The sequence below is a fragment of the Botryllus schlosseri genome, chromosome 1 (genome assembly GCF_051294905.1).
Source record: "Botryllus schlosseri isolate E-star chromosome 1, Bs_hap1, whole genome shotgun sequence".
In the NCBI taxonomy this organism is placed as follows: domain Eukaryota; kingdom Metazoa; phylum Chordata; class Ascidiacea; order Stolidobranchia; family Styelidae; genus Botryllus; species Botryllus schlosseri.
The window spans coordinates 39,695,796-39,712,484 of NC_137236.1; the positions used below are offsets into that span (position 1 = coordinate 39,695,796).

The 16,689-nt window shown below is 39.8% G+C and overlaps 2 protein-coding genes across 4 annotated transcripts in view; one reads left to right on the forward strand and one right to left on the reverse strand.

The window, feature by feature from the left end:
- Positions 1 to 16,689, reverse strand: part of LOC145436402 (uncharacterized) — a 493,503-nt gene that overhangs the window by 188,192 nt on the left and 288,622 nt on the right. For all 3 annotated transcript variants that reach the window (XM_080313759.1, XM_080313751.1, XM_080313767.1), the window contains exons 6-7: positions 2,456 to 2,560; positions 444 to 557 (exon numbers count right to left, since the gene is read on the reverse strand). In XM_080313759.1, coding sequence (XP_080169885.1) covers positions 444 to 557; positions 2,456 to 2,560 — 219 coding nt within the window. The remainder of the gene's footprint in view (positions 1 to 443; positions 558 to 2,455; positions 2,561 to 16,689) is intronic.
- LOC145449630 (uncharacterized) lies at positions 8,541 to 9,897 on the forward strand. The gene is made up of 2 exons (XM_080328028.1): positions 8,541 to 9,111; positions 9,191 to 9,897. The coding sequence occupies exons 1-2, from the start codon at positions 8,656 to 8,658 to the stop codon at positions 9,191 to 9,193; spliced, it is 459 nt and encodes a 152-aa protein (XP_080184154.1). The 5' UTR covers positions 8,541 to 8,655; the 3' UTR covers positions 9,194 to 9,897.

Here is a 16,689-nt window from a genome sequence, read left to right on the forward strand (position 1 = left end):
AGTACAACCACGTCTGGATTTGAATAACTGCCAACCATCGTTTCATTTTGTTGTACAATTATTTGAACCCTAGTCGATTAGGTTTGATAAAAGGTGGTTTGAATTGAATGAAATTAATTAATTGATTCCTGATCGCAGCCCTCTCTCAGGTAAGAGGTGATGATAATGATGCAGATTTTTTTTTGGGGGGCGTGCCATGGACAAAATAAAATTCATATTTTCGTAATCGGTAAAGCAATAGCTTTCCATTAGTACCCGTTTTATCAAATTTCCCACTCGGCAAGACGATCAAAATTGATCTGAGATTGCCTTTGGTCAAATGGTATGTATGACGTAACCAAAATGCAGTGAGCTGTTCAATCTCACTGCGTCCACACCATATATAGGACACTATGGTGAATTGGACAAGATCCGTTTATTACTAAAGATGTCATCATTATTACCTTGGTGTCAAAGTGACATCCGATCCCGTGAGCTTCACTGTCAGTTATCTCGATGACATCTTCACCGTTCTTCAATTCAACGTGATGTTCATCACGTAGAGTCAGCATGACAACCTGAAAATTGTTCAGAAACTCTAGTATTCCATCATCCAAAAAATATTGTGACGTCATATCAGACAGTGATTACAACAGCATCGCAAAAACGTCACCGACACGGTTCACTGATTTAGCAAAATATATAACGAAGAGTTCACGACAGCAACGGAGGACATTCTCTCAGAGTTAAGTACTCAGACAGCTACAGCCTATATTGGACATCATTCTGCCTGAGTTATATTCACAGAGACATAACTTTATAAGTTGTTATATTACTCAGGTGAAACTAATATTTCACTACTTCCACTTCTACCTCATAAAAGTTTGCGACTTACATACTTTTCACTATTTACAGTTTGTGAATTAAATGATTATATTATTCCAATAGAGATAGAGAATGAGACTAAAAAAAATTTAGCGACGTTTTCGCCGAGTATCAAAAATAATTTACCTATTACAAAAGTTAAACAAGTTCGGAAAGTTCGTCGTGCTTCGAGTGAAATAGATATGGAGCGACAAGAATGTTTTCATTGAACTGTTGGTCAGTATCATTTAGGTGGGTTCATTTCATAACATACTTTCGCCTGTATGACACGTTTCATCACAGTAAATATGGTTCAGAAAAAATATTCGGAACTATCTCATCGCAATCTTGCATTCTATCCGCACAGCATGTGTTCAAACAGGGAAAAGTGGTCCTTGACTGTTTAGCGATAGACCGTTGAGCGTCAACCACCGTTGAAACCGTATGAAAGCTGTTTTACATATTGGAGTTGAATTTCTTTTCATGCACAGTATCATTAAAGTTGGTTTTTTAATCAATCTTAGTTCTTTTGTCCGAGACACATGCGCATAGAAGTGTAATATTACGAAGTAAAATTGAACGTGAATGGCATTTTACGATCTACCCTATTGTTGTTTCACGTAATACCCATCGCACAAATCGGTAATACCATTTCTAATACAACTCAATATCGCTTTTCGCCTCAACTACGGGTCTTATAATACTGTAGAGGGCATAATTCCATGACATTCTCTGAAATCGAGCTCTGGGGTAAACGAAAGTTGAGAGCCGCTTCTCTGAAGCAAAACCATCATTTGCATCACACGATGCGGTCTAATTCTTATGTGTGGAAACTTTGTACTGAGCAGCACGAATCCATCTTTCTGTGCCATTCGAAGGGCCCAGTTTCCGGCTTTTGACAGCCAGTGACAGCGTATTTATGACTGCTTCTCACAACTACTTACTTAGTTACTTATATGAGTAGATTTTAGCTTCGCTACTCCTAATTCTACTTCAAGTAGTTTAAGGATGCTTAAAAAAGGACTACTTTTACTTGTACTCGAGTAAATTTTAGCTTCGCTACTTCTACTCCTTCTTGAGTAGATTATTTGACTGCATTGACCACCTCTGCTTGTTACTCGTGCAGTGCATTTCGCAGCGGCATGTGGCGTTGGGACGCGCAACTGCGACATAATTTGTAACGAATATTGATGCCCATATTCTGAATTCATTCGAGTAACCAATAATCTTGATCGCCGACGAACTGACAGGTATCCAGCACGCCAATATCGAACTTCAGTCAATAGTGTATTTAGTAGCAAGCTGATTTGTGAGTTTAGGTCTCGACATGCGCTGAGCGCTCATATTGGTGCCGCTACTCTACATAACTCACCATTTCACTGAATTCGATTGCATAGCACGGTATTAATGAGACGTGCGAATATGAAAACATCATATCAATGGTAAATGTACGTCTCCTGGATGAATGCAGATGGCTTGTAGCAAAATTCCTTGTCTAGCGACGATGACGTCACGGATCATGAGCGATGATAATGTTACGAGTCGCCGCATACCCACATAAAATTACGCCTACACTTGTTAGTACGCAACTAAATCTTAGAATCGAACTCACTTCCCAATCCAAATTCCCAGATAGCGACTCAATCCGACGATGTCCAAGTAATGAACGTAGTGCTGTTGCTGAGAATTTGTTGGCTCTCAAATCCACTTCTTTCACCTGAAACAATAGAAATATGATGTCAAATGTTGACCAAAACTAAATATGAAAGTCGGTTTGACATCAAATCAAATCACTTCCTTCACCTGAAACGAGAGAAATATGATATGAAGTGTTGACCAAAACTAAGTCTGCAAGTCAGTTTGACAGCAAGTCATTAGCATTGAAATACAAAGTAACTGAGCTGTAATCAATTCGCTTTACTATTGAAGGATCTTCGATGTAACCGACATTACAAAGTGATATCTAAAAGGGGATGATATCAGCGACTGTCGGAGAATAAAATCTCGATTGCGAGTGTTTGCAACTAATATCATGCCATTCATTACCATTATATTTGGAATAATTTCAAAATCCTTATTCGCTATGCATTTAAATTCCAACAATAGGAGTCGATTCCAGATTTACATAATTGTGCATGTAAGCCGCAATCCCTTACATATTGAAAGATATGAAAAAATGGGTCATATTGGAGATTACTGGAGAAATTTCGACCAACATTCATGCGAAAATGATTTGACAGGAGTAATATTATTATGATACAAATACCCGTATGTGTTCCGAAAATATTCAAATAATTCTGCGAAGATGGAAAGTCAATATTTACATTTAAATCATTTTAGAAAGACGCCAGAAAGATTATACACAAAATTTCTACGACCAAAGACGGAAAAATGGTGATTCCTCCATGAACCAAGGACACTCAATTTCATCAAATTCACTATTCTGACGCACAAGGTCTGAGCAGGTGATAATCGACACTGTCGTTGATGCATTAGAAGACTATTAATAATACCAGGGATCTGCAGCGTTCAGCCCACCAATTGTTTTGCTCAGATCCGGATTCAGTTGCACATGTAAAAAGTTTGCAAGAAACCCAACCTGCTATGTCAGTGGTTCTCAAACTTTTTGGACACGCCCCCCTTGATGGTAGTGAAGAGTTCCGCGCCCCCTTATTGCCATATCAAAAAAATATTAAAAAGTGCAACAAGAATACTTGCAAGAGTCATAACGCATAGTCTGGTGGTATGTAAGGTTATTACTGTTGAGATACCTTTAAAATATCAAATTCGGACTATAGACCAGGCTTGGCCAACCTTTTCAGCCAAAGCGCCACAGGAGATTTACGAACCATTGCGCGGGCCACTTGAAAATTGATGACCTGTTAGTAGTCGTCCAATAAGAGCGAACCGTATTAGGTAACGGTGAAAACAAGACTTATATTACAACGCACCAAAATAGATAGCAATTATGTCATTAAAACCCAGTGATAGCCGTGCGAAGCGAGTAATTTTTTTTAAAGTTATGAATGAATTCCGTCAATAATAATGGTACTTGCATATATTGCTAGTCGCCTCTGTATACCGCTGGGCTCATTTGGCAAGGACTAGATTATTCAGGACGTGAACATATCAATATCGAAGATTTTGGCGAACGTCTCTCATTTTGTGCCAAGGTTTCATTGGGTTATAATGATTCGACTCGAGTCACGATTTTCTGATGACTCGACTTGACTAGAGTCATTTTATCAAAATACGGAAATGACTCGACTCGAGTCTATCTGTGTATTGAGTGGTCTTGGACTCGAGTCATTGCGCATGACTCGAACCCAGTCATATGACTCGAGACTCAGATGAGCCAAGACCAACATTTCATTGTAATTTCCAAGAATAGTTAAGTAACCACACTATTGGGATTTCGTCTTGGTACTGGTACTTGAAAAAGGGAGGAAAAGTAGTATATTATATATAAGAACTACCGTAATTTTCCATGTATAATGCGCTAAATTTTCACGATTTTCTGCCCTAAAATCGGGGGGTGCGTATTATACATGGGAACAACACGCTTGAAAAAAATCTCCCTCGATAAAAAAAACTTGAAATCACACCTATCTTCATTCTTCATGTTTGTTTCCAGTCGCGCATCACTTTCAGCCATCGCGCGTAGTAATTAGTGGAGGCGTGTGTCCAATTAACGAGAGTCGTGTGCAAAAGCATGCGATCTCCTGCTGAGTTGGTTTGCCGTTTGTACGCGAGCGAAATTAGGCCACTAATAGACACTCGCGCGCGGCAATTCTCGCCAATTCATCGCGTCAACGACAGGCCCGAACAATCGCATACGCAATTTATACATAAACAAGAGGCCGTGTGCGCAAGATATAATCGCTTGCGTAATCAGTCGCATCTCCAACAGAGCTGGTGCGCATGACATAACTGTTAGCCTAGGTGCAATCGCATCTATAATAGGCATCATGAGCAAGATGTTGGATGTCGGTTCGTTGGCCTAAACTAACTCGCCGCCGGCCTCGCAGGCTTTGGCTGCTATCTACTATCGTTTAGAGACAATACCTTTAATTGTATAATGATTATGATTAGCAATCGCATCTGTAAAAGGTCTCCTCGTGCTCAAGATGTCGTGTCGCTAGCCTGAACTATCGCGCCGCCCGCCTCGCAGGCTTTGGCTGCTATCTACTATCGTTTAAAGACAATCCCGTTAATTGTATAATGATTAGCGATCGTTGTGTAATGATTGTTCAAGAGTGACATCGCAAAATAGAATGGCATCGTATACGAAATCGGAACTATTCATGTACTAAAATGCAGGGTGCTTACTATACATGGGTACAGGCTTTTCCCCAGAATTTACATGCTATTTTAGGGGTGCGCATTATACATGGGGGCGTACTATACTTGGAAAATTACGGTATTCGATATCACCAAACAGAGTTATAAAAAGTGGGTTTATCAATACTTTAACTGGAAAATGTGCAGTCAACACAATGACTCGGACTCGAGTCATAATAACATTACTCGGACTCGACACTCTGCTCGTTGACTTGACTCGGTGGTGAATTGAAAATGACTCGACTTGACTCGGGTCAAAACTATAAAAGTGGGATTGACTTGTGACTCGGAGCCTTGTTACTTTGTTAACAAGCCTGCAAGATACTAAAAGCAAGTGATAGAAAGACAATTAATCACACTAACCTCTAACACAAATATCTACTTCGTGGTCATAAAAGAACATCTACAAACAATGTGGCAGGACACTACCTGCGCCAATGCGTTGGAATTGATATTTTAGTTAACAACATCTCATATTTCGCAGTCAGGCTAATCAAGTTTCTGGTTGGCCTTGCAAGTTCAAAACAAATTTCTTGGGTAATTCAATTTTTGATATTATAACTAATATTGAGAATTACCTCGCGGATCACTCAAAACCTCCTCGCGTGCCACATGTTGGCCGTCCCTGCTATAGACTGACAAATAATTATCAGCTAGCTAAATCGAGCGAAGCAAGAAAAAATTCAAGTTGATGTCAAAAATATTCATTTTCAATGGTAGCACGTATAGCATCACATTTTAGCGATTTTGGTGTCGAATAAATTCTGTTTACCCACTTCTGACCAGAAGCGAAATAAATAAATAAAAGACATGGCGTGGCTCCATTCTAAGCCACTTTGATTTAAATCCTCATTTCTAAAATTCAAAAGGCATGTTAAAACCAAGGCATATGGCATGAGCCTATGAGGACATATTTCATTTCTCCATATCGTTAAGTCTTACTACGCTCTTTGTACAGTATAGTACTGTAGAATTTGGTCTAAAAATATGTCAACCTAGAAAAAATTCTTATATAGACGTATGATATACCGTTGGAAAGGTAATTTTATCAGCTTTTCAATGATAGGTTTTGTCATTTTTTTCACTTTGGGGAAAAAAAGTTATGACCAAAAACGTGCGAAGGGGTAGAAATTGAAATTAGGGAAAAAATTGACATAAACATAATATGAACAAAAGGCCCGAAACTAATGAATTATCAACAGAAGAGCAGGATATAGATGCAGAAGCTATAAATGAAAATGACAGTAGAATGATATATCTGTTTCAGGGAGAAAGAGTGAGCAAGACGGGGTGGGGGGGGACGTTGGGGGAGGGGGGCACCAGTAGAACTGTCGTTGTTCGTTATAACTTCATTATGTTAATTCCTATAAAGACGTATGATATACCGTTGGAAAGGTAATTTTATCAGCTTTTCAGTGATAGGTTTTGTCATTTTTATTACGTTGAGGGAAAAAAGTTCTGACCAAAAACGTGCGAAGGGGTAGAAATTGAAATTAGGGAAAAAATTGACATAAACATGAACAAAAGGCTAGAAAGTAATGAATTATCAACAGAAGAGCAGGATAGAGATGCAGAAGCTATCAATGAAAATGACAGTAGAATGATATATCTGTTTCAGGGAGAAAGAGTGAGCAAGACGGGGGGGGCGTTGGGGGAGGAGGGCACCAGTCCGAATGCCATGTGTAACCTTCGACCAACAGCTTTATGTAAAAGCATACGACATTGTATCGCCAAAGAACATGAGCGTCTTTGTTCGATTGGGCGGCTTTCACCAGCTTATGAGTTTTTTGGGATCAATTGGTTCCCTTATGGAAGGCAGTGGCTTGAAAAGTGCTCTTGAAACAGTATACATTCCTGTAACTGTAAGGCACATGTTTACAGGGAAGGCATTCTCCCGCGCTGTTCGAGGTCATCTGCTATGCGCAGCAGCTCTTCTGTCCCTTTTGTTGGAAGAATTTTGGAGTGAGTTGGCGCCCGGAGAGCAGAGTGCCTTGGAGAAATTGTATGACTCAGACAGTCCTTCTGATCACAATAATGACGACATTGCGCATAAGATGTTGGCATTCGTCACGAAAAAAAAGGAGCAGCTCACAAAGGAATCACGTACATCAGCTCTGTGGTTGAGCTATATTAATTACGTTTCAGTTGTGCAGGAGTTTATTCGAGCAGAGAAAACAAGCGACTGGTTACTACACATATATGCGTCAAAAAGCATGCTGAACCTATTTGCTGCTACAGGCCACAACAATTATGCAAAAACATGTCGCCTGTATCTTCAAACACTTGCAGAATTGGAAACAAGTCACCCAGATGTCTACCAGCAATTTATGCACGTTAATCACACCGTCAGGCGTTCTAACAAACAATGGGCTGGAATCTGGACTGATTTGTCTATTGAACAGATTCTCATGAAATCTTTAAAGGGAAAAGGCGGAGTCATCGGCAAGGGCATCACCGATAATGTATTAAGGGTGTGGACTAAAACCATGCACAGGTGTGCAGAAGTGACAGATGCACTCAGTACAGTCACGTCATTGTCAAATTATGATGATAAACACAAAGAGGCATTTGCTGGAAGAATCAAACGCGATAATGAAGATTTTGAAAAAGTACAAACCTGGTTTCGTTCACACAATCCATTTAAAGTAGGAGTTCAGCTTATGGCTCTAGACTCAGGGTTGGTGGATAGCAACAGCAGTGTGACCTGTGACCGAGCTGAGGAGATAGGGGCGTCTATCCAAGCTGAACTTGATGGCAAAACGTTTACGAACTGTTCCTTCAAGAGGAAGAAGCAAATACGTACTATACAGAGCCTTTATTCCAGTGCGAAAATTGACCATGATACTATCACCATTGATCCATTAATACTCTTTTTGAGATTGGTTGTTGTCATAGAGAGAAAGCCAGAAAACGAAATTGCAGACTACTTCTTCTACGAGTTATCATCGTACCCAATGTCACTGTTCAAAGATGGAGTTCTACGAACTGCGCAAAAATCAAAACTAAAGTCATACGTCTTGGACAAAGTGGAAATGACTAAAGAACCGGACTCCACAAAAATTATTGATGGCGGTGCCTTGTTGTGGTGTCGTGACTGAAAGAAGAATGAGAAGTTCCATGAGATTTTCAAAAAATACATTGGTTTTCTTCAGCATTTGGGCACCAATGTTATTGTTTTTGATGGCTACAGGGTGTCAACCAAAGATTCGACCCATCAAAAACGCTCTGGTACGACGTCTCAAACTGTTGAATTAAATAATCAAAATCCATGCCCAACTGAAAGGAACATATTTTTCTCAAACTATACAAACAAACAAAGATTCGTGGCGGCTTTATCGAAACAACTGGAGTTTGTGCCCTAGTGATGCAGATACAACAATCGTTCAAGTTGCTTTTGATTCGGTAGGTGGGAAACCTGTAACTGTGTACTCCGACGATACTGATGTCCTTTGCTTGCTAGTGCATCATGCTATGCACCGCGACTATCCTGATATCTTCTTGACAAACATTACAAGAGGGAAAAACTGCCAGCAAAGACGGTGCTACAGAGTTAGAGATATTATTGCGAAGGTAGATGTTATTGTTTTGGAGTACTTGTTATTCGCGCATGCATTTACAGGCTGTGATACAACTTCAGCAGTTCATAAATTCGGCAAGATATCTGTATTTGAGAAGTTGAACTCAACCAGCTTGCGAAATGTTGCCGATGTTTTCTACGAAAACGACGTGTCTCCAGACCAAGTTGGCAGGGCTTCGATAAGGTTCTTCGAACTTTTTAACTCGTCTACGTATACTTTACAGCAAATCAGGAAACAGAAGTACGAGGAAATGGTCATGTCTAATCGTTCTCACGTTGATCCAGCTCTCCTCCACCATCACCACGAGCTGCATATCACCATGGCCTTAAGAGTATATCACCAGCTGAAGGTTTGGAGAACTTTAAGCAACTCAGATTTGAACCCGTTGTCATGGGGTTGGCAAAAGAAGGATGACATGTTTTCTCCAGTGATGACGGAGGTAGCTGCTGCACCAGAAGATGTCTTGAAAATCATTCGATGCAGCTGCAAGGGATCATGTAACAGACGCTGTTCTTGTCGGAAAGCAGGATTAACATGCACATCGTCATGCAAGGAATGTTGCGGAATGACATGCACAAACACTACAGTCGTGTTTGATGACGAATTGGAAGAAGAGAGACATTGTACGGATGAGTTTGCATGATTTTGATGGAAATGTGTTGATGTTTGATTAGAACTTATAACTGTAAATATCGTTTTTACATCTTTATAGTTGGTTTAACTATGACCTTGCTTATAGAAGAAAAACCCTTTCTTTCGGTGAAATCTCGCCTATTATCTCCGTATCGGTCAACTTTTACCCCCTTAAACGTGTGATAAATACTTCTTAATAAAGTTATGTTTCATTTTTTTGCTGTCCGATTGTTAGTTTGCTTTGCTGATAGCAATGTGCCAATTTATAATGTTGTATTCTGTTATTAAGGTATCGTATTCATCGTATTTTAGCTTATAATTGTATTATAATGTTAGGCAAAATCGTGCTTTATCCCCTGGCACGTTTTTGGTCATATCTTTTTTTCCCCAAGGTAAAAAAAATGACAAAACCCATCATTGAAAAGCTGATAAAATTATCTTTCCAACGGTATATAATACGTCTTTATAAGAATTTTTTCTAGGTTGAACCCAAATTCTACAGGACTAAGTAGGGGTGTTCAAAGATAACATTTTTCTTCAAATTTCACTCTTTACTTGATAAATTGTAAGGTTGGCTAAAAAACTCAGCATACGAAATTCAACTAGTAGCCGCATTGCTACAAGAGAAGAAATATTTGGATTTATTATGTAAAAATTAAATAATTTTTTTTTCAAAATTTTGTGTTCACCCCCTAAAATTGTTAGGTTGTGAACAGAAACGGTAGGCCTACTCACCAAATTTCGCTCCATTGCAACCAGTGGAAGCGGATTTATTGCAGTTCAAAAATTTGGATATGAATAAAATAGTAATCCGACCAATGTAAATATTATCTTATTCAAATCCAAATTTTTTAACTACAATACCGTCGCTCACACCAGGGTTGTAATGACTCGAGTCAGACTCGAGTCACGTTTTTTTGTGACTCGACTTGACTCGAGTCATTTTCTTGAAATGGGAAAATGACTCGACTCGACTCGAGTCAATATTTGGATTGACTCGACTTGTACTCGAGTCATTACGCATGACTCGACCCAAGTCAATGACTCGGCTTATTTTATATGACTTGAAGATGAATAAATTTGCGAATCGTAATGGCTAGTTCAACACATCTCACGAATTGTGCCGACATCGCTATTTGACACCACTGCTTTCGTTGCACTCGTCTGATATCAGATATGCCGCCGCAAATACAACATACAATGGTACCATAGTGTCTTATATGGCGTCGACAACCAAATCTCACGCCTCAGAAATTGATTCACGTCACAATTTCGATTTGGCTACAGGCAATTTGAAGGTCATTTTCGACCGGCTTGGCGATCATTAAATTTGGTAAAACGGGTATCAATCGAAAGCTTACTCTGCGCTGATTACGAAAACATAAATGTTATTCCGCTCGTGGCCCTGGAGCCCCCACAATCAGCCTCGAATTTTTCATTGTTATGGAGATCGGCATTGGGACGCAATATTGCGGTCTGGCTCTTTTGCTCTTGAGCTACTCTCTCGTTTCGCCAGATAGCATTGTTGCGTCCCAATGCCAATCAGGGTAGTACCAACTACAAACCCTTCTCTCTCTCACTCTGCAACCATTCAATTAGGCACGCTATCACTGTCAATTACTTGCGCGCATTGGAGGAAGCATTGAAAAATTCTATTTTAAAGCGTTTTGCAGCAGTGTTTGTAAATGTGAACATGATCACAACTGATTGGTCTTTGGATTGGCCTATCGGTAATCCCAAACCGTTTGGTGAAACCATCTTCTTCACATCATGCGTGTTCGATCCGAAATTTGCTTTCCATTAGCTTATGGATCTAAATTACTCAGAACAATCCCGAATTGCACTGCGGCAGAAAATAATCGAGTTGATGATGACTGGGCCTGACACTCATTCATAGAGGATCACCAGCCAAGGTACAAAATCATCTGACGAAGAGGTACTAGATCCTCCGCAATCAAAGTATTTAGGACTTTTCAATTATACAAGCAAACAATCGAGGCAAAGTTCAATTGGAGCCAACGCAATGACTCAGATAGTCACGTAATAGGAAGAGACCGATAAGCTTATGTGTGGATTTGAAACCATGATCCTTTGCAATTTTGGGCGACTCGAAAGAATGAGTATCATATGCTCTTCAGTATGGTTCAAAAATGCTTATTAATTCCTGCATCTAGTGCACCAGTGCAACGTGTATTCAGTAGAGCTGGATTTATTCTTAGGCCATGCCGCTCTAATATATCTGAGGATCTCCTTTCCCCTTTGGTATTTTTAAAGTGTAACTCATCATTGATGTGATATGCTGTCTGTGAAAACACACAATACCATCTGTGTATTTGAGGTTTTGTTAGGTATATGCATTGTGCACGTGAGTAATAATGAATGGCTAATGCTGCATGATGTTTGTAGAATAGGACTGTTCAAAAGTAACTTCTTTTTTATTTTACTCGGTGGCTACTTGATTACGTTGCATAAAAAGAACATTGAATCTAGCTCAATTTTAAAAAGAAGAATCAATGATATGATAGGAGAAAATTTTGGATTTGAAAATAAATGAAGTATTTTTAGTGAGAAATTCTTTCATATAATATAATCACATAGTAGTAGTAAGCCGACTATTTTTCATATCCAAAATATTCTACTCTAATAACTTCATTTCTTCTAGTTGGAATTTGCTATGAATCATATTGTTACACAATGTAACAATATCATGAGATAGCCGGTAAAACTCGAAAATCTCTATTTGTAATTAATCTAAAATTTTCTTTCATAGCATCGCTTTCTACTGGTTGGAATTGAGCCAAATTTGATTTTTTTCGGGCAATCTAACAATTTCAAGGAGTAGCCGGAAAACTTGAAAAAATGTTTTCAAACAGCCCCATTGTACAATTATTTCTCCAATGCTGATGCTGCGATGTAGTCTGTAAAGCAATTGGGAAAACCTTAAGTAATATCAAAAGGTAGCTGTTTTTTTGTCACTGCACAATGCACATCGCTGCATGCACGCTTTTACAGCATGCTGGCTTGGTGTAAATACACATACATAAACATACATCTGCTGATTCTCTATCAGCTGGTATCTCCGTGAACTCGTTGGTTCTCTATCAGCAATTGTTGAGCTATCGTCGATGTGCTTATCATAAAAACTGAATGCTTGAATTGGTGATGTATCAGACTGACAAGACAGATACTTGATTTTACGTTCTAACTTAGTGAAGTTATCTGTAGCATCGGTAAATGAGGCCAGGACCTGTCCGTTAACGGCCTAAATAAACACGTGCCAAAACTCTGATAGGGAGAAAATGAGCGTGTTTGCCAAGCTAGGAATTCGATATCACCCAAGCAGGATTGAAAACATGAGCTGAACATGAGTTCAATACTGTGACTTGGACTCGACTCGAGTCATAACACTATGACTCGGACTTGACCCTTTAAACGGTGACTTGGACTCGGACTCGAGTCATTGATGAATTGAAAATGACTCGACTCGACTCGAGTCAAAACCACAAAAGTAAGATTGACTCGTGACTCGGAACCATGTGACTTGGTTACAACCCTGGCTCACACTGGTTGCAATTGAGCAAAATTTGTTGAGCATCGTTTCTGTACACAACCTAACAACATCATGGGGTGAACAGAAATTTTTTTTTTTATATATTTCTAGATAATAGCCTCAATTTATAACTTTCTTCTCTTGTGGCAATACGGCTACTGGTTGTAATGGAACGAAATTTGGTGTGCAGCCGTTGATTAGGTAACATAACAATTTTATCAAGTATCCAGTATGATTTGAGAAAAGAGTCATTTTTTAACACCCCTACTGTACAGATGCTTGACAGACAAGCCATAAAACTATTAGCTATGATACACGCAATCACCAGTCACTCGTACATGTCAAAATGTTCGCATTAGATGTCGCTTCTGCATTTGACGTGGGCATACGAATCAAATTCCTTCATCCTTGCAACGATATAACATAGGAGTTGTACAAGCCATAGTCGTTAAACCAGGGTATGGTGAGTATGCTGCAGTTATCCTGTATTGTTAGTAGGCCTAAACGGCATACTTGCAATAGGAGTATTCAAAAATGACTATTTTTCAAATTGTACTGGCTACTTGATAAAATTGTTACGTTGCCTAGTTGAAGGCTGCACACCAAATTTGGTTTAATTCCAAGCAGTAGCCGTATTGGTACAAGAGAACAAAGTTTTGAATTTATTGTTTAAAAATGAATAAAAATTTGTTCAAGATTTTCTGTTCACCCGATGATATTGTTAGGTTGTCTATAAACGGTGCTCAGCAAATTTGGCTCAATTTCAACCAGTCGAAGCGGAGTTATTGCAGTCGAGAAATTTGGATTTGAATGTAATACGGCATAAAGGGGTGACGTCATGATAGTCAGAATTGACGAATTAGCCGACTCGCAAACGTTCAATATTCGGTTGTATAATGTATATGGTGACAAAATTACGATACTATTAAGCAGGCCGCCTGCTGAATTGATTTCAAAATTTCCAAGGTAGCATCAATTTATTAGGTTTTAAGTACACGCCCCAATCCCGATAATACATCCATCGCATTAGCTTCGTCGTGTTACTGAACTTGCACCATAAGCGCCAAACCTGGGCATGCAAGGCATGCCAGGCATGCCTAGACATTTTTTTAGGCATGCGGCATGCCTAGAATTCGGTTTGGCATGAATCGGCATAATCCCCGATTGTGTTATTTAGAACGAATCGCAATGTATTTCCGTTTACGACATTACCTGCTACCGCTTATGTGAGCGAGGTAACCCGTTGCGCGCGGCCAATTAGCTACAAGCGCGTTGCCAATTAACAAGATTTGTCTGTGCACAATATAACGCGACGCGATCTCCCGCTGAGATGATCGCGAAATTGTGTCATTGATTGCCGTGCGTTCGGCAATCATCGCTTGGGACGCTTGCCTGCTTTATCGCGTCTCCTACAAGCCTAGTTTCAGTCGCTTGAGCATGATGAACAATCACATCAGCAGTAGGCCCGGTGCCATCGCTGCCTGCACATTCGCATCTGCATTGGTGCACACGATATTATCGCTTGCCTACACAATCGCATCTGCAACAGGCCTGGTACGAAAGATATCATCGCTGGCCAACTATCGCGTCTAGAGTCGAGCATGCGTTGGCTCCCATCTTTCGATGGCTTGGTGACAATGCCGTTAGGTGTTTGTTGGTTAGCGATTGTAATTAAAGAGCGACATCGCTGACCTGAATGGCATCGAATGTCCGCAGACATGTGCGATTGTGAGTGCGCCGTGCATGCGTAAGTGAATCCCGCTAATACCTAAACATAACCATCAGAAGATGTGTGTCAACTGTCAAGGCTTGAGTTGTAAAAGAGGGAAAGGTTTGAACAACCTGAAATAGGTGCCATTATAAAACAGATTCCATAACAACTCTGACATTTTGCCTTGCGCAAATCGTCGCTGAGGTTACGTAATACGCGTCGATAAGCAGCGTATTTAATTGTTCGCTAGCGATCAGGGACTCGCTAATTGACAGCACTTGCGGACTCGTCGACAAGCTTATCACATGCGCAAGTTTGTTAACAGGCAGATATTGCATAATCGGCATTTATGCAGGCACTTAACCCTCATGAATTGATGCTATATTATCCCTGATTATCAATTCCGTCGGATCATGACGTCTTCCTTTGTGACGTCATCGAACTCGCATGCCTAAGGAAAATTAGCGTTCGGCGCCTATGACTTGCACGTATGATTATTATATATACTCGACATCTAGCGTAAGATAACTAGCCAGTCCGACTGTAGCCTACAGTGTACACTTGATTTACGAGCTCACAATCTTCCATCAATACGCATTACGCTAACAGTCCGCCTCGGGAACAAATGAATATGCATTCTCGAAGACGGCTAATAAACTAAGTTCCATGCACTGGACCCTGTTCACTAGCGACAATAATTTTAGAGGAGCCTGCAACACATCTTCCGATCGTTGTGTTTTTGGTATTACTGCAAATAAAAGTCAATCGCGCCGATTGATTCTGTTTACAGCCAGTATGTATTTGAATTAAGTCCGCCCGTGTTATATGTCTTGTGACAGTATGACATCACAATCACAGCAGACGCAATAGTACCGGCAGGCGAGCCAGATACCATATTTCAACACAGCAGGACAATTGCTACATTTCAGGCCTATACAAATTGACATCATTTTAGTATTGAGGTTTCGGTCTTTTTTCCTCGCATAATTACTCGCATTCGATCAATGTATTGCTGCTGAGCAGCAGCATTACGAAATACATTGCTGATTTCTAAATCGCACAATCCACTAACTAGTCATGCAGTTACATGCCTAATGGAATTCTGGGTATGCCGCATACCGAAAAAAATTCCTAGCTATGCACGGCATACGAAGCATACCTGAGTTCAGTGCCTGTGCCGACCAAAATGAGCACTGTAGGCCTACTCAATTCATTTTTCAAATTTCACTGGCTATGTTATACAATTATTGTTTTGGCTAAAACAGCGCTGTACACCAAATTTGGCTCAATTCCAACCAGTAGAAGTGAGTTTCTTGCTGTATAAAGTCTTGAATTTATTATTTAAAAAATAAAACTTAGAAAAATTCATATTTTTGCAGACCCTATAAAATTGTTAGACTGTCAGTAGAGATGATGCACACCAAATTTAGCTCTATTCCAACCAGTAGAAGCAAAGTTATTGCAGTAAAAAAAATTGGATTTGAATAAAATAGTAATTGCAGTGGCTAACTCTTTCGATAATTATTATTATAAAATCCTAGAATAAGAAATTGAACAGTCCATAGAAGAGAGATATTTTGCCATTAGATTATTTTACTACTATAGTTAGGAGCTCCAATCACTTCGTTTTCGGTCAATTTATTCGTGATAGAGGAATGGAGGCCCGCCCAGTAAAACGCACAATCTTTGACTGATTGCTCACTCTCCTAAGTTACACCAGCGTATCGAGAACAATCCGAATATATGCAATATCCGTCATTTTGATCGACACCGTTACTTGATGACTTGAAATTGCCTCGTAAATTTTGCTCCGAGTCACGAGTCAATCCACATTTTTAAACCGGCAAGTCAAGTCATTTTTGCAAAGTGACTCGAGTCAAGTTAAGTCATACGAAAAGAGTGACTCGAGTCTGACTTTTAATCGAGTCATCCCAACACTGTCACTTAATACACATAGCGAATACCAGGATCCGCACCACAGCCGAAAACGAACTAGGGCAGTCCATTAATATACACGGACGCAGCTACATCTG